We start from the raw sequence: 18,605 nt of genomic DNA on the forward strand, positions 1-18,605 counted from the left end.
CTTTCATTATAAAAAATAAATACGAATTTCTTATTCTAATTCTCAATCTACGTGCAATTTTAAAGAATGTCTATTTTAAAACTACTTTTTATATGTCTATAAAATGTATTCGAGTGAAATATTACAACTTTGGAGAGAATACGAACCTATATTTTTAACATACATCATACCATAAATTTTAACCATATGCAAAAGATAATTTGTTCGCATGCGTTTTCGATTAATGACAAATGATTTGACCTTTTATTTTTCGTTTTCAAACAAAATGATAAGTTCATAGAATGAGTCTAATAACATGGTTGGTGGTGGTACTTTATTTTCTTGAAAGCAGTGGTTAGATATTTGTTATATTTATTAATTAAAAATATTAAGTCATCCAACTCATAATTAATTAACCCATGATCTTATTCCCTGTCCATTTCATAATCTTATAAAATTAAATATCATCAAGGTTTGAGTTTTTATATAGTAATTTAAGTACGTGTAAAATTTCTAAAGTTAAAAAATATAAAATAAATCAATCACCATCATATCGAACAAAAGTGTGTATAAATATAGAAGAATCCAATTAGTTAGAATTTTGTAGTTGAAAAATGATCAATCTTATTATTCAACAACATTGTTATATATAGCAATGAATAAAAAGTAGTGCATGAGTCTTACTAAAATACGTACAATCTCTCGTACATATAATGATACGGTAACGTTGTCACTCTTACGAGTAAGTGAAGACCGATGTTTGAATTGATCTCTCTTATTTTTCTAAAGAGGACATGATAGGGTGTTTGAATTATGTTATACTCAACTCGTCCGCCTTTAATTTACGGAAAGTCATAGATGGATCTTGAAAAGAAAATAGAGTTTTTTCAAACGGATTCTATTGGTTGTAATTAAAAAGTAAAAGATGGTTGAAGATAGAAAAAGAAAAAGGGTTTAGGGTTGAAAGAGTTAGGTTTTTTGTAGAAAGGGAAAAAAGGAAGAAGAGAGGATAAGGAAGGTACGTTGAACATTGAAGAAAAAGACGAATTTGAGTTCCACTCTCTCAACTATATAATATGCCCAAAAAATGACATTTCCTATATGTCTTCCTTTTTTTTCAATCTCCTCATCTCTAACTTCCTTATCACATCTCCCACCTAACCAACTACCACTTACCACATACTCATCTTATATATTTATTTATAAATTAAACGCACACCCTCCATTTTACTTCTTAGAATATTATATAATACAAGAAAATTCATATAGCTTGAAATTTATTAATTTCAATTCAATAGAGTGCTATTCAAAAACTGATTCAAACAATGTAGATTTCAAAACAGTTTTAAGCTATGATGGAATGTTTGAATATTTTATCAAATAATACATATAATGATATTGGTAAGGAAAGAAAAGAAAATGGCATTGAAATTACTTGACAAGGAAGACTATTGTTTGCTCATATTCAATATATGTGTATGTATAAGAAAGTAATAATGATGGTGGTGGTGGTGGTGGGATACACATCATAAAAAGTAACTATAGTTATAGTGTCCATCTAAATATATATATATATATATAGGGTTGCCTCCATAACTAATAACTAATAACCAAAAATAAGAAAGTGTTATAATTATAAGTATTTATTTTCTATATTAAAGTTTTACTATATCTAGATCTCCAATAATTTAGGGTCAAAGTTGAAGTGTTAATGAATGGGGCCAAGGGGGGATGAGGTGCATCACGTGACTTTCATTACCCCTTTTCTTCTTTCCCTTTTTCTTGAGAATTATGTGACACTCCTCTTTTAATTGTTTCAATTCTATTTTTATGTATATGTATATATTCCTTTTTGGATATTCCAAAACTATCCTTTTAATTTTTTTATTTTAAATTAAAGAACTTCAACTACTTCATTTTCTTTTTGACCCCACTTGTCACGTCGCAATAACCCTAACCTAATCTTATTAAAGAGGATTCACGGTTCGGTTTCAAGTTGAAATTACATCGAACTACAAAACGTAAAACAAAAATCGCATGTAATCAAAATCAAATCGTACGTTTGTGTCAAACCGACGAATCAAAATCGAATTAATCACATATGCGATTCGATTTCGGTTCAGTTTAAATTCTGAAGAACCTCAACCTATCAAAAAACATCGAGTTTGATAAAATTTGCTTTTCTGTTTTAAATTTCAGACAATCTTGAGCCACCGAAGCACTGAGTTCTATAAAATTTATCGTTCTATTTTAGATCTTAGTGGATCTCATATCAACATATTTAACCGAGTTTTAGAAACAAAACCCTTATGAACATTTTTCTAAATTTATTTTAAATCAAACGGTTCAGTTCGTTTTAGAATCAGTTTAAAACATTAGATCAAACCGAACAACATAAGAAGCAGTTTCAACTTAACACAAACTACACTCAACCACACACAATAATCATATTCGATTCGATTTTCAAAATTAAGTATACCATAAGTTGTTTTATTGGTTAAATTAAGAAGATATATAGATGATGGTATTTATAATTAGAAAAATAGTTAGAAGGCAGCTTGGGTTTTAATATTTAATAAAATAATATTTTTGTTTATTGAGAATTGGGTGATGATCATAATTAAGTGTGTTGAAGCACTTCAATGGGTAAAGAGTAAGAGTGTACCAAATCATATGTTATTAAAAATTGGTTTGGTCGGTGGATATTATCATTTTAAACATTATTTTAATTTAATCTATCTTATTACTTACTTAATTAATTAATGAATATTAGTTATTGTATTATTATATTAAGTTTAGTCAATGAACCCACAAATTAAAGTCCCCTCTTTGGCTCCACAAAACCCTATCCCAAACCCTTTACCATTCACATTCACACTTTGCACAACCCCCCACATGAGGTATCCAAATTTGAGACCAACCTTATATATATATATATATATATGCTTTAAATGACAGTTTTCTCCTATACTTTTTTGTAAAAAAATGCATAGACAAATTATGAGAAGCAGCTTTGATATGTTAGGGTATGTAAGTAAAAACATGCATGGGCTAAAATTAATCCAAAGTAAAAGGTATATTATATATAAATTAAATATGGCATGGTGAGGTGAGACACGATATCAAAATCAACATGCTTCTTTTAATCTATTTTGTATAGGTAAATATTCAGGCATTACAATATAATATATAGTTTGACTCCATGTTTAAAATCTACTTTATCTATGTATATATAAATTAATTTGAATGGGTGTTTAAAAATAAAGAAATATGGATGATTTTATGAAGCAACAATAATTAAGTGGAAATTAAAAGTTTTAAGAATTGATTAATTATATTAATTCGTAAAAATTAAGAGAGAAAACTAATAAAAATTTGTAAAGTCGTTTTGAGTATTACATTGGAAGTAACGTGGAGGAGTGGCATGCACGTTGACATTTGACATTATTATTCTTTTTTTTTTCTTCCTTCTATATCAAGAAAATAAAAACTCTTTATTTATATATATATATATATGACTTTATTTATTTTGTTTTGAAATTGTACTTCTCGAGTACGCAAACAAAAGAAAATTACATTAAACCTTTTATCTAGACTTTCGAGAAGTGTTTGGAATAAAGAGTAGGTTATTATAGTTAAATTATGATAGTTTGTCTAGAGTTTGGGTTATATTAATGACGTTGTAGATCATTTTTGTTTGAGAAGAAAATAGTAAACAAGGTAAATAGTAAAAGCAAGTTGCTAAACTAGTTGGAAGTTAATTTGATGGAGGTTGAATTCAAAAGTTATCAAAATAAATAAATAACATTATAATAATTTATAATTCCACATTAATTTTAGTAAAACATAGTTTATAAAAAATAAAATTGATCATATTGCAAAAACTAATCACTGAATTACTTAAAAAAAAAAAAAAAAAAGAAATATGAACTAAAAATGAGCTGTCATACTATTTTCTCTAAAACTTTCCTATTACATATATGTCTTAGAATTTAACGAAGGTATAACGTAAACTTTTCCAACAATATTAAAATTAGAATGCATAACACAATTTTTTAATTCCAACCCCAATTAAACTAATTAAGCTATTACGATCTCTCTTATCTATAGTAATAATAATATTAAAGCTAGGGGCAATTTGGAGATTTTCCAATTTAATAAATATTGAAGAATCTTAGGAAGGGGTAATGTTGGCATTTTGTTATTATGTTAGGATGAGTTGTAGGTTTGCACGATGTAATGCATGTGAATCCACTAAAGAGAAAACTTGGTGGTGGCGACAGCACCAATTCCATAATAAATTATTAGAGGTTTTATTTTTTATGTTATCTTATATAATTAAAACCTATTTTTTTGTTGTTAAAAGTAATTGTTAAGTAATTGGACTGGGAAAAATGAAAAGAAATAAAATAGTAGTCTCAAGTGTTAAACCCTATATAATGAACTAATGGTTTGGTGGGTGCATGGGAAAAAAAAATATATATATATATTTGTAAGGGTGGGAGAACCATGGAGATGAGTAGTATAGAAAAGATATGAATTAATTGTAATGTAATGTAATTGGTATTTATTTATTTGTGTGTTTTGTCTTCTTCGGTTGAAATTTGAATAGAAGAAAATAAAAAAGATTGTAATGTAATTGGCGAATTGTGGAGTGGTCCTTTCCTTTGCAACTTGCAAAACTAAAATAATAATAATAATAATAATAATAATAATAATAATAATAATAATAATAATAATAATAAATTTGTCGGTGAATGAGTGTGAGTGGTATTTATTAAATTAATATTATTATTTATAAGAAAATAGAAAGAAAAAAAAAGAGCCTGCGGAAATAGAGCTAAAGACGTGGGGCACTGTGCCTTTGCAAAAACCAAAGGAGGTTGAGATTCAGGCTCTTCCATTATCACCATCTTTCACAATACCTCATACCCCCTTCTTTCTACTCTTCCTCGCCCTACTCTCGCCTGAATTCTATTCTATCCAATCATGAACGACGACGATGCATGTGGACTTATGGAGGCTCAGTACATACGCAGGCATCACCGTCATCATCCCAACCACAATCAGTGTACCTCTGCTGTTTTCAAGAACGTTAGAGCTCCCGTTCCTCTTGTCAGTTTTCCGATCCCCACTATTCTTTCTTATTTCATTTCTCAACGCCTTCCCACTTCTTTTTCTTTTTCCCCCATGTCTCATCTCTGGATCCACCCACTTCTTCTTCTTTTTTTTTTTTTTTTTTTGTTTCTCGATTACTTTTTAATGGATTCTCCTTCTCGTTTCACTTCAATTGTTCCTTTACTTGCTTGTTTTAATTTTTTGTTTCCTTTCTTTTTCTCTTTCTGTCTCTATTTGGTGCGGATTTCTGTAGCGTTTTTCTTTTTCCCCTTCTCCGAATCGTTATTGACTTTCTTTTTTTTTTTTTTATAAATTGATGCAATTATTATGGTTTAATTAATGAGATGCGGATTTGATTTAATTTACTTGGTTTTTTTTTTTTGTGATTTTGTTTTCTGGTTATTTCTGGAACGTTTTTCCTTGCCAAATAAAGCCTAATTTTGTTTGTTTATATTTTTCTTTTATGGAATTGCATATCCTAATTGAGATATGATCTTGAGGCTGTGAGAGTTAAAGGTGATATTTTGCTTGCTTCTTGTTTCTAAAGGTGTGTGAGAATAAGGATGTGTCTCTTTGATGAATCTTCTTTGGTTCTTGTGAAAAGGATATAATCTGAGTTCTTGATTTTGATCTTAATTTCTTTGCAGTTTCGTTAATTGTCCAAGTTTGGAGGGTTTTTGTGGAATTTGTCTAATGATTTTCAATTGGGTTTTTGCATTATATTAGGTTTGGTCACTGGTGAGGAGATTTGATCAGCCCCAGAAGTATAAGCCTTTTGTTAGTCGTTGTGTGGTGAAAGGAGACCTGGGCATTGGAAGTGTGAGGGAAGTGAATGTGAAATCTGGTCTTCCTGCTACCACTAGTACTGAGAGGTTGGAGCTTCTTGATGATGAAGAACATATTCTCGGAATCAGGATCGTCGGTGGAGATCACCGGCTCAAAGTATGAAAGATTTAGCCTTTTTGATAATCAAAAGTATTCTTCTGTTTAAAGATGATTTCCATAAGTTTCTAAGCATTTCTGCTTAAATTATGCAGAACTACTCTTCCATCATGACTGTCCATCCAAAGGTTATTGATGGAAGACCTGGGACGCTTGTGATTGAGTCTTTCGTGGTTGATGTGCCTAATGGGAACACAAAAGACGAGACGTGTTATTTTGTTAAGGCGTTAATCAGATGCAATCTTAAATCTTTGGCGGACGTATCGGAGAGAATGGCTGTGCAGGGACAAACTGAACCGCTCGAGAAATAGTTGGTTGGGAGAAAAGCAACTGAACATTGATGATGTGAATAGTTTCATGGTAGACCCAGAGGCCATTTTATTTAGCTCCCACTTGTGCTATGCCATGTAAAGATTGTTCAGAGCTATCCTATCACATTCTCTGAAGTTTTGGGTGTAAGTCTGGCGGTTGATTTTCCATCACATGGAGATGCATTTGGTTGGTTTTTTTACATGCTTTTTTTTTTTTTTTTTTTTTTTTTTGATCTTTCGTGTTACTCAGTTTCTTTCCTTTTTGAAAGGGCAACGAGGATGAGTCTCCTCCTCTCCTTTACGCTAGCTAGCTATCCATGGATGAAATTTGGAAGATTCTCATTTTATGTTAAATTAACTTCAGTTTGTGCAGCATGGTAGCAGGAATTTAGGGCCTATGCATTGTAGCTAAAGGCAGTACTGCTATATATGTTTTGTACATACTTAGTCCTGAAATAAGTTAGTATATGTATCTGGCTTCATACATGTCAGTCTTGACTCTCTTGACTAAAATTTTCCTGAGAATTTCTTCTCTTACTTTTGTTTTGTTATGTTATGAACTTATGACTGGATCATTTTGAAGCCAGCTGATTCTTCTTTTCTTCCTTTCTTTTTTTATTTTGTCTTGCTTTCTTTCTTTACTACCCAATTTTGATTACTATATTATTTGGAATCAGTTGCTTGAAATAGTATAAAAATATGGAATGGTCAATTTCTGCCTCTATTTACAACAATTAGGTATGTTCTTGTTGGAAAAAAATTGGATATGTAGTCATAGTTAATTCCATAGGAAAATTTCAAAATACATCTTTATTTGAGCCAAAAGTGAAAAAGTATACAAGAGCCATAGTTTCTGATCTTTTGCATAGAGTTTGTATAGCCCAGCTGGAAAGTTTGGATATAACCAAAAAGTTAGATGGTATATGAATTTATATATACTCTTTAATTTATATTGCATATATGAACAAGCTTAGTCAATAATCTTTTGTTATTTTGTCAATGGGTTCTCAAAACTTTCAAATTTCGTCTAATATCACTTTTGATTAATTACACCAAGTTTAGGCACATATTTTCTGAAGTTCTAAAAATAAAATTGTTATTTTTTTTTAGATATGCTTAGGTTTAATTTCAAATTTACAAATTTTGTTTATAAGTCTTTTAATTTCTTGATACAAAACATAAGCTAAGCTTCCATTGGTCTAGTAGGTGTACACTCAACTCCTTTTAACAATGTTCACGATTAAAGTTTACACGCGTATGGATGCACTCATTTTCCTTCTTTTACACTAACTTTCTAACTCTAAATTTTATACTTCAACTTAAGATCCTAAACACCAAGAAACAGTTGTGTTGGATAGTCTTATTGGTCACGGATTTTAAGAATAATTTTAAAAAGTTCCTCCAGCCATGATTTTTCCTTCTTCATAAACAAACAAAAAAAAAAAAGAAAGAAAGAAAGAAAGAAAGAAATGACTTTAAATTATAAACTAATTAAGTAAGGCATTACATTACTATGAGACGTTTTTATGTATCGAAACTTGAAATAGATTGTTTATTGGTCCAATCCAATATTGAGTTTTGAAATACAATCTTGTATGATTTTAAGGTAAGGAAATAAATATATTTTTCTACCTACTTTTGGATTTAGTCTTAAGTAATGTTAATATTTTAATTATTTCATAATTTTTACTTTTAATATATGTTAATTAAATTTAGAGTTTTAATAAGATGGCATGTGAGGTGAAGGTTTGACTAACTTCCAAAGAAAGTAATCAAAGGTATCGAATCTAACAACTAAGCGATGGTCTGACATGTTTTGTTGCTATCTTTATTATTAATCACTAAACTCATGCTAATATTATTTATAAGTATTTATTTTCTCCAATTTTAAAATACTTGCAAGATTTAAATATCTAATTTTTTTAATTTCAAGTGAAACGTGTCTTGTAAAATGTGAAATTTATAATATCACTCATTTAATTGATGCATAAAAACTAATTATGTGAATAATTTTACTTAGAACTAAGTAAGATGACTCAATTTTCATAATTTATTTCTTTACAAACAATTTGTGAATATTGCATGAAATTTTAATAACCATATTATTATTATTATTATTATTATTATTATTATTATGCTAAGAGGTTCACTCGGTCAATAAAACTGCAACGCCATAGAAGCTCGTCGTGACCGACGCGCCGTCATGGCCAAGAAGCGGGATCGCCAAGCCGTCTCAAATCGTCGGAAAAATCAAGTCGTCTCTTCCGACGATCACCAAAACATCGTTGCTGATTCCTCCTCTGACCGGAGGCTCATTACCATTTTCGTTATATTCTTTATCATTTCTCCCGCCATTTCCGCTCTCGTCTATCTCAAGTACACTTCAAGTGGAAAATTTTCCGGCGCATCTGTTTTCGAAAGGGGGCTCGTCAAGACTGATATCAGCTATCAAGAAATCCTAGCTGTAAGTATAATTCGAATTTCTGAATGCTAATTCCTCTTTTTTTTTTTTTTCACCCACTTCGGAAGTATTAGAAACTGATTTGGTTACTAGGGTTTAGGAATTTTGTTAACTTTCTGAGCTCTGGGTATGCCTAGTCTCATTATATCTTCAATGTAGGGAGTAATCTGAAAGAGGATAGCGTTGTTTATTAAATTTGCATCTTCAAGTAGGTAATTCTGTTGCTTAGGGTCTTCTTTTTGATGCAGGAGCACTCAAATGTCGCGGGAAATATCTCTCGCAATTATGATTATCCTGTACTTGCTTATATTACTCCATGGTATTCGCTTAGAAACTCACTTTGTGCCACTTTTAAGCTTTTTGTAATTTTGGGTTTAGAGAAATGTATTTGATAAAAGGGGCTGAGTTTATTGCTAGTTTGGGGGTTCCTAGTAAAAGAATTTCACTTCCATTGGAGTTGCATGAAGCTCCCTGCATTTGATACTTCTGAGTCGAATGGTTTTACTATTTGTGGGCTTTTAAATTATTTTGTTATATGTTGTTGTCTTGTCAATGCACTTTTTTCTCTTTCTCTCTCTCACTTCTTTTCCTTTCTTTTCTTTGTTCTGACTTTGAACTTTGGGGCATTTTCTGATCTTCGTGGCGGTCTGTATATCTCTCAACTTAACACTTCAACGCTGTTTACATGTTAAATTGCGCAGGAACTCCAGGGGCTATGATATGGCAAAAAAGTTTAACTCCAAGTTTACACATTTATCACCGGTGTGGTATGATTTGAAGAGGTACACAAGTCATACCCATTTCCCCCCCTCTTTTTTTGTGAGCTTTTTCTTTCCAGAGGATAGATGACAAACTTGAATAGTTAAGAACATTTGGATTGAAAGAATCTTTTTACTCCTTCTCCTTTAAAACCTTTCTATTATTTATAAGTCACGCTTCCAGTGATAGCACTAATTGGAGCACACTCAGCACACTTTTACAGTTCTACTTACATTTTTCACTTGGCGGTTCTTGACTGAGTGTAATTACGAGAAAGAAACACATGAAAGCGACATTCTTTGCTATTTATAATCATGCAGTTTACTTTCTACATTCTTTTTGTATTTCCTCCTTTTCCATGTTACTGAGAGACATGTTATACATTTTCTTTTTCTTTCTTTCTTCTTTCTTCTTCTTACTTTCTTTCTCTCTGAGACAGCCATGGTTCCCACTTAGCGTTGGAGGGAAGACACAATGTTGATGAAGAATGGATCTCAGAGCTAAGACTGACTGGAGATGCACTGGTACACTGAAAGATGCATATTTTTTAGGCTACTTTATATTAAAAATTCCTAGACTTCGCTGACTGTGCCCCTTGTTTAAAAAAGAACCCTACTCTTTGACGATTTTTTTGCTCAGGGCAGTTTTGAAAAATTTATGAAAGGTTAAGTGTAACATTGCAATTTTTGAAAGAACAGGGTTCTTTTCGGAACAAAGAACACATATGGGAATAGTCTTAGAAAGGTTGTGAATTTCTGACAAATTGCTGGTCATTCAGGGAGCATTGGTTCAATGCTCACCTTTGAACGTACCTCTTATGCATAACTAGCAGTCTTAAATCATTTTATTTGAGCTTCGATTGATGATAGTTAATTCATTCGGTAATTCTTAAGCAGATATTGCCTAGAGTGGCTGTTGAAGCACCTCCTACAGATCTGCTTAGAAAGAAGAAGCTGAAGGACAAAGCTATTGATCTAATTGTAACAGAATGCAAGTAAGAATACACTGGATGGTTTGCTTGACTTTAGTATCTGATTTGGGATTTCTTAGATATCATGTTTAGAGCCAGACTCTTAGATGCTCTTACAAATTTCAGGGTCAAGATTGTTTTGCGAATTTAGATTGCAACCCAATTCAATTCGTTCCATATTTTCGGTGTAAATTGTGTATCTTTTGTTATCACAAATTTGATTTTGTTTAGTTTTCACGCTGTCGGACAACTTTCACAATCTTTGTTTTCTTTGTTCAGGGAAATGGGTTATGATGGTATTGTGTTAGAATCCTGGTCAAGGTGGGTAGCGTATGGGATACTGCGTGATCCAGACATGAGGAATTTGGTAACTAGTTTCCTTCCCTGTTTTGAAGAAGCTGTATACTACTTGTCGCATAAGAAATGAAAAACGTTTTCATTTAAAAATCACCTATAGTTTTACATTTGTCAATACTTTTTTTCTTGGTTCTGTTTGGTTTAGTAAATGCTTTTTTCTTTTTGGCATACTTGTAGCATTTCGTTCTTCTGGTTTTAATATCTGTTCTTTCAACACGAAGTTGATTTAGTTTAGGGACGTTGGATATGAGTTTCTGTCATCAATATTTTTCCTGATGCACCTTGAAATATGGCTTTCTTGTTATCTAATTGAGGTTTTCCAAATCCAGAATGGATTTCTTATTAGGCTAATTTGAATTTTTCTATGGCGAGAATGGTGATTTTCTTTTTTGTTTTTGTTTTTGTCTTTGTTCTTCTTTCTTCTTTTTATGCATGCCAAAATTGGAGGAGTGGGAGAGAGAGATGATTAGAATTAGTTTGTTAGTACAATCAGATTACCTAGGTTTTCTTGTTGCATATCATGGGAGCTTTCTAAGTATATAGGTGGTTAAAGTGACCACCATTGGTTTTGTCAACTTTTCTTTGTACTACTTTCAACGATTTCTGCCTGGAGATGAGGTGGTCTGTATGCGTTTTTCAGTTCAAATGTTGGATAACTGAGGGATCTGTGTTGATTCCTATTACAGGCACTGCAATTTATAAAGCAGCTTGGAAATGCCCTGCATTCAGAGCTCGAGAGTACGAGATCTAAGCAACCGTTGCAACTTGTGTACGTCATTGGCCCACCACATTCAGAGGTCTTAGAAGAGCATGAATTTGGGCCAAAAGATATGGAGAGCCTGACTGGTGCTGTGGATGGTTTCTCACTTATGACCTACGATTACTCTGGTGCTCATAACCCAGGCCCCAATGCTCCAGTGAATTGGATTCGTTCAACATTACGGCTATTGCTCGGTACCAAGGACATTAGCCTTGTTCAGCACAAGGCTATCAAGATATTTCTTGGAATCAACTTCTACGGCTATGATTTCAGCATGTCTGGAGGTAGAAACCATACTATCTTATACAATCCTTTCATTGAGTACAATTATGGATTCATGTAGGATAAGCTCCATCTTTTAGTTCAACTGGGGTTTCGCTATAGTATAATTTCTTAGCGAGTAACAGACTAAAACCCATGTAGTTTGGATTATCTTATCCAATTTCTCTTTTACCAAGAGGTTAATATCTCCATCAGTTGATATCTTTTATATCCGAAACATCTTTTTGATAATAATGCCAATTAATTTTATATAGTTATAACAAAGAAATATATGTTATTCAATTTCACCTAAGAATTGAAGCTTGTACATTTGATAATTTTCTTTTAAACCTTATTTATCAATTTAGCCGTGATTATAATCAGCTTCAAGAGATGCCCTTTTTAGCAACTGTTAGATGACATAATACTAAATTTACTTTCTTCTATCAATCAATTGGTAAGTTAACAATAATAGTTCTATTTTGGTGCAATCAATAGGAGGTGGAGCTATCACTGGAAGGGATTATCTGTCGTTGTTGGAGAAGTACAAGCCTGTGGTGCAGTGGGAGGGTATCAGTTCCGAACATTTCTTCTTATACACGGATTACAATCGAAACAAGCATGCAGTTTTTTTTCCATCACTGAAATCAATCTTCATACGTCTTGAGGTAGCTCAATCCTTCGGTACCGGTATCTCCATATGGGAAATCGGGCAAGGTTTGGATTACTTCTTTGATCTACTATGAAAAGTTTCAAATTTGTAGCGTTTCTTTACCTGCCTTTGAGCCAACCCCACCATGAAGTTTTGTTCACTTTTCCGCCCTTGTGGTGCTTCAAATGGATGGTTCTATATGGTAAAAGATCTGAGTAGTGAACCATTGTGTTAGCTATAAAGACAGGATCGTGAACGGATTCGCCATTCAACACTCACCAGAGAAGAGGGAAAATCATTCACATGTTTTGATGTAACTGTTGAGATGATACTAGTTTTGTTTTCAATCTTCTATAATAAATTGTAACGAACTACTATTATAATTATCAATCCACATGGTGTTTTTTTTTAAAAAAAAAGTTATCGAGTTTTTTTCTTTTTCTTTTACTCTTCCTTAACCCTTTATTTTTTAGGAGTAAGAGCACTCTTGTGATTATTTGGTAAAATAACAATATTTATCAATCAATATTTAAATAGGGATAGTTGTAAATATTGCCATTAGATTCAAAATAATTAAGCATATATCAATATTTTAAAAAATATTTATAAATACAACAAAATCTGTCAAAATTTATCAATAACGAGAGTATTAATTTATTGATAAACTATAGAAATCTATCACGAAATTTACAACTTTTTCAAAATGTTATTATTCATATAATTGTTATCAAATTATCCAAGTTTTAAATTCACACAATTTTCTAATATAACTTGTATTTTACAAAAGTGTTTAATAAGTTTTTCAAACGTTTATTTATTTGATTTTTCTTAAACCTTTTATTTTAAAATCTTTTTCTCTATTCTTGAAATGAATTGGATTCAAATTAATTGTTTGATATCAATTTTGTGTCTAATAAATTGGTTAATAGTAAATGAGATGAATTGGATGAAGGATTTGTTGAAAAACTTATAAAATTTAATAGACTTAGATTTGAAGTCACATCACATACCAATTAGAACCTTTGTCAACTTCCATCTGTGTTGCTATTTTAAATTTTGAGGTATCAATTTTAGTTCATAAATTCTGTTCAGATCTGATGTATTTGAGTTTGGTTTTCTTTTTCTTTTGAAAAATGGGTCTATGAATATTCCAAATGTCTTATTATAGTTTTATTTATTTATTAAATCTTATAAGGATAATAATTTTCATCATTGCCACTATTCTGCTACCACTTGTTTCAACAGATAACGTGATACTGATTATGAACATAAATCTGCTACAATTTTTAAGTGGTTGAAATAGAGTTTAAACATTGGGGGAAAGAACAGGAAAACTTCAAATAATCTAACAGAACACCCCTTTAATTTCTTTGTTCTGTAAATATCTTCAAACCTGTTTTTAGAATTCTAGTAAAAACTTTCTATCTTGTTCTTGAAATTTGACTGTTTCAAAAAGGAGAGGAGAAAAAAGTACCAACACAACAAACAAACACTTGAATCTTCTAAACACATTATACTGATTCATTATTCAATTTCATCTTATTACAAACTAACCATTCAATTTGAATACTGTACTACAAAATTCTGTTAGAAAGTTCGTGGTGTAGTTCTACTATACTGAAACTTCTACATAAGTTCCAATGGGATTAGAGAAAATCACATCTTTCTACTCTAATTCTCAGCCACACAAACACATCTCTTTACCACAGAATTCATCTTGCTACATGTCATCTTCTCATTGGTTGCAGATCATCAAACCATTCCACCTCAGCACTCTGTTGCCAGCAAACAAAGACCCCTCAAGCTAAGCCTTGTCATCCCCTCCATTCAATCATATCCCCCACCAAAAAAAAAACCAGCCAAATTTAGCCTAAACCCTTTCTTGTTATGGTTGTTGAAGCTCTTTATTCAATTTTCTGAGCTTCAGAAAGTTGCCATGGAGGCCCTCAATGCAGCAAGTTTAAGCCCCTTGGCTGTTCTTTCCGACAGAAAAAGAGAACCCAAAAAAATCTTCCCAATCCCATCTTCTTCCTCCTTCAAGCTCCCAAATTTTGGTAGTTTAAACACAAATTTATCAGTCCCACAAGGGTTTTGTTTATCAAAAAGCTTACAAGGAAGTTTACTGTTGTTATCTTCAGTATTCAATGCCGGGGTTTCTGGAGCTCTTACTTATGAGGAGGCTCTCCAACAATCTATGACCACTTCTTCATCTGGGGATTTAGATTTAAATGGGATTCTTGATGGGATTGTAAATTTTGGAACAGAGAATCCTGGAATTGTTGTTGGCGGTGTTTCCATTTTGGCTCTCCCTTTGATTTTCTCTCTTTTTCAAGGAAAACCTAAGCCATGGGGTGTTGAATCTGCTAAAAGTGCTTATGCTAAATTGGGTGAGGATTCTAATGCTCAGCTACTTGATATTAGATCGCCAATTGAAATAAGGAAAGTTGGTGCTCCTGATCTCAAGGGTTTGGGTAAAAAACCTGTGTCCATTACTTACAAAGGTGAAGATAAGCCTGGTTTCTTAAAGAAGCTTGGTTTGAAGTTCAAGGAGCCACAAAATACCACATTGTTCATTTTAGACAAGTAAGACTTTGCATTTGTTAACTTAGTTTAGATTTTAGAGCCTTGTTTTGTGATTTGTTAGAGTTTACTATTTAAACTGCCAATAATGTACTGTCTTGTGATGGGTGTTAACTGAAAAAACAATGACAGGTCTAATAGATTCCATCAAGCTATATCACTAATTTGAAGATAAGAAATGTTCTTTTATTTCACACGGATCAATTAAACAGATAGCGAAATATGTCATTTGGTTAGCGAAAACAAGAAGTATGTCAATGAACTACTTGTACTAAATGTAAGCATCTTTTGTGATTTATATATGATTGAAACCAAGTGGTAGTCTAGAATCATAGTTACTCTGCAAGCTAAGGTATGAAAATGATCTGTCTAAATCTTGTTGGAAGACAGATATGATGGGAGCTCTGAACTCGTTGCAGAGTTGGTAACTGTGAATGGATTCAAAGCTGCTTTTGCTATTAAAGATGGCGCAGAAGGACCTCGTGGATGGACGGTTATCACCATTCTTCTTAGTCTTCATGTTTTCATTCAAGGAAATGTTTCAGTATATTTTAGGAGGTTCTCACTTGGATCTATGTCTTGTGCAGAATAGTGGACTTCCATGGTTAACACCGAAGCCAGGTTTGAGTCTTAGCAGTCTAACAGATGCCATTGCTGGTGCATTCGGTGTATGCATTTCTATTTCAATTTATCTACTTGCTCCTTTTTCCTTTGCATAACAATGCTTAAGTTTATAGGAAACAATAAGATTCTATTATGTTGAATCTCTCATGACTCTAAACAGCACATTTAGGTGGAAAAATGTATGTACACATAGAAGCAGCCATGATTCTGAAACTATCATATTGCATTGTCTAGATTACAATGAAAAACACAATTGTTGTAGTAAATATATTCCCTATCTAGATAATATTTTCATCTTCCTTGCTCAAAATTGATCTAAAAAGAATGAAATGAACAAATTTTTTATTGAAATTTATGTGTAGGAGGATTCTGAAGGTCTGCCTGCTGTTGCTACTGCTGTTGCTGCAGCAGCTACTGGATTAGGTTTATTGGCTTTTACTGAGGTTAGCCCATATCTTTTGCCTATGAAATTTCAACGAGAGAATCAATAATAATAAGCCTCAGATTACTTCTTTTGACAGATGGAAACGGTTCTCCAACTTCTGGGTTCAGCTGCAATCATTCAGTTTGTGAGCAGGAAACTCCTATATGCCGAGGTGAATTGAATGTTTGTATTCTAATGCTGTTTTCACCACTAAGATGCGTTTGAAAGAGGGTGTCAATCATTTTCATAAAAAAACAAGAACTGGTCATTTGGCGGTCAAAATTTTCCAAGATAGTGCATCCTAGGGTTGTTAATCATTAAAATTACACGTTGAACGCATAATTCAAGATGACACATCACAGGATTAATGTTATAGTGTGATGGCTATGTAGCCTATTCATTTTTTGCGATCATCTACTTTATATTGTCTACTTCTCGTGGGACGTTGTTCTTTTATTCAGACGATAATTCATCGTCTTATAACCTCACTGCCATTTCATTATGTGACATTGGAATTGGTTACTGAAGTATACTTGACCACAATATCCCTTGAAAATAGGATCGGAAGAAAACATTACAAGAAGTTGATGAGTTCTTAAATACAAAGGTGGCCCCACAAGATCTTGTTGATGAGTTGAAGGTGCTTGAAACTTAAGTTCATTACTTCAATCTACATACTTCTAAATTTCAATATTGCTGCTACAGTTACAATCTCACAATCTCGTCTGTTTTCCAATCAAACCATGTATCAATGTCAGGACATTGGAAAGGCTATATTACCATTACCTGCAACAGAGAAGGCGCTACCTGCACCAGCAGAGGCAGCTGTGGAGGCTGCAACGTCCAGTGACACCGTACAGAAAGCAGAAGCTGTTGTGGAGCCTGCTCTCGAGACAAATTCGGTTGCTAAACAAGAAGTAAAGGCAGAATCACTGCCCAAAATCTCAAGGCCGCTTTCTCCATATCCTTCTGTAATTCTCGCATCCATGAGTATTTCTTTTCTTTGCATTTTTCTTCCCTAGCTTCTAGTTGTAGATTGCATCTCATAAAAGCGAAGAAACTTGTCAACTGCCAGGAAGAGCTTGGTTCATATAGCCATGTACATAAAGTGCTTCCAAAAGGACAACATTTAGGGAGCGTTTAGGACAAGGAATGGAGTTATGAACTTCTAAAACCGACGATCTATAGAGTTAATAAGACATAAAATCGATGTTTAAGTCTTAGGCCCACGAACTCCTTGACCAAACAAGTAGTGGAATACACAACTCTACTCTCCCCAACTCCTTGGTCAAACACCCCCTTATAGTTCCACCTTTAGCACTTGCCATTACTCCGAAAACCAAAAATACAAATACGAGACACAAATATGACATGACACCGACATGGAGACAAGTCTAACTTTTTAAAATTTAGGACACAAACACAACAAGGACACATTTATTAAAATATACATTTTTCTAAAAAAATATATACCATTTTTAAACAGGGAAACTCAAAGTCAATGAGTTTCTTTATTTCTATGCTTGAATGTATTTTGCTTTCAAATTTTATTATTTTTGTCATCTATATATTGACTTAGTATGTGTAAGAATGTTTAATGCATATCAGCCCTATTTTGACAACTAGTCTTCAACACATTTATTACACTAATAAGTGTCGGATACAGACACTCGCCAAACTAAAGTTTATGAGCTTCTTAGGCAGCACCTCAAGCCATGTTGTCTGTCAATGACATTCATGATACATATATATAGAACCTCTAAATCTCCATGTTTTTATCTCTGGTTGCAGTATCCAGATTTCAGGCCTCCGACGTCTCCTACACCGTCGCAGCCGTAATTCCATAGTAATTTAGCTGGGAATTGCAGAGTCTATATTAGTGGGTAATGGTTGAGCTCCATATTTTTTAGTGTTGAAAGAAGGTGTAGATGACGGACTGAGTCAGTGCTCTTATTATAGTCTTCCTCGAAGAGTATGCTGCTTTGCTTTTCCTATTACAAGTCAATGAAATTGTAGTGTTATTTGGTGAGTGTCTCTCAACTTTGACCTCAAACTTTTGTAATGGAGAATGGATCTTCCCAATCAAAAGCCAAAAACTCATACACTTTCACCTTCACTAAATAAACCAAAATAGGGAACAAGTAAGTGTATGAATGAATCACTAGGAATTGATAGTTTTGTACCTATTCAAGTGGTAACTGTAGAAGGAAACATGGTTTCTGTCTGTCTAACTTCAAGTTGGGCCATCATCTTTTTTTTCAAGTTTTGAAATTTTCAAAACAACTGGAACCATTCATAAAAGAGATTGAGTGTCTCTTTCTTGGAGAGTCAGGTTATTGGGGGCACAACTACTTGATTTGAAGTCTTTTTCCTTGAGTTTAATGTTGATAAGAAGGAAAACTTTTTT

At 32.6% G+C, this 18,605-nt stretch overlaps 4 protein-coding genes across 4 annotated transcripts; all 4 read left to right on the forward strand.

The window, feature by feature from the left end:
* Positions 1-4,803: 4,803 nt before the first annotated feature.
* On the forward strand, positions 4,804-6,955 carry LOC101211059 (abscisic acid receptor PYL3). The gene is made up of 3 exons (XM_004133770.3): positions 4,804-5,094; positions 5,824-6,039; positions 6,135-6,955. The coding sequence occupies exons 1-3, from the start codon at positions 4,969-4,971 to the stop codon at positions 6,348-6,350; spliced, it is 558 nt and encodes a 185-aa protein (XP_004133818.1). The 5' UTR covers positions 4,804-4,968; the 3' UTR covers positions 6,351-6,955.
* A 1,544-nt stretch (positions 6,956-8,499) lies between these two features.
* LOC105434421 (chitinase domain-containing protein 1) lies at positions 8,500-12,989 on the forward strand. The gene is made up of 8 exons (XM_011652391.2): positions 8,500-8,814; positions 9,060-9,130; positions 9,513-9,593; positions 10,010-10,094; positions 10,467-10,564; positions 10,820-10,907; positions 11,584-11,941; positions 12,417-12,989. The coding sequence occupies exons 1-8, from the start codon at positions 8,554-8,556 to the stop codon at positions 12,662-12,664; spliced, it is 1,290 nt and encodes a 429-aa protein (XP_011650693.1). The 5' UTR covers positions 8,500-8,553; the 3' UTR covers positions 12,665-12,989.
* Positions 12,990-14,377: 1,388 nt separating this feature from the next.
* LOC116402953 (rhodanese-like domain-containing protein 4, chloroplastic) lies at positions 14,378-15,334 on the forward strand. The gene is made up of 2 exons (XM_031883527.1): positions 14,378-15,153; positions 15,283-15,334. Exons 1-2 carry the CDS (start codon positions 14,507-14,509, stop codon positions 15,317-15,319), a joined length of 684 nt encoding a protein of 227 aa, XP_031739387.1. The 5' UTR covers positions 14,378-14,506; the 3' UTR covers positions 15,320-15,334.
* A 280-nt stretch (positions 15,335-15,614) lies between these two features.
* On the forward strand, positions 15,615-18,037 carry LOC101206972 (rhodanese-like domain-containing protein 4, chloroplastic). The gene is made up of 6 exons (XM_031883060.1): positions 15,615-15,818; positions 16,137-16,217; positions 16,296-16,370; positions 16,758-16,838; positions 16,957-17,169; positions 17,990-18,037. The coding sequence occupies exons 1-6, from the start codon at positions 15,615-15,617 to the stop codon at positions 18,035-18,037; spliced, it is 702 nt and encodes a 233-aa protein (XP_031738920.1).
* Positions 18,038-18,605: the final 568 nt, after the last annotated feature.

This window comes from Cucumis sativus, chromosome 3 (genome assembly GCF_000004075.3).
Source record: "Cucumis sativus cultivar 9930 chromosome 3, Cucumber_9930_V3, whole genome shotgun sequence".
Lineage (NCBI taxonomy): Eukaryota > Viridiplantae > Streptophyta > Magnoliopsida > Cucurbitales > Cucurbitaceae > Cucumis > Cucumis sativus.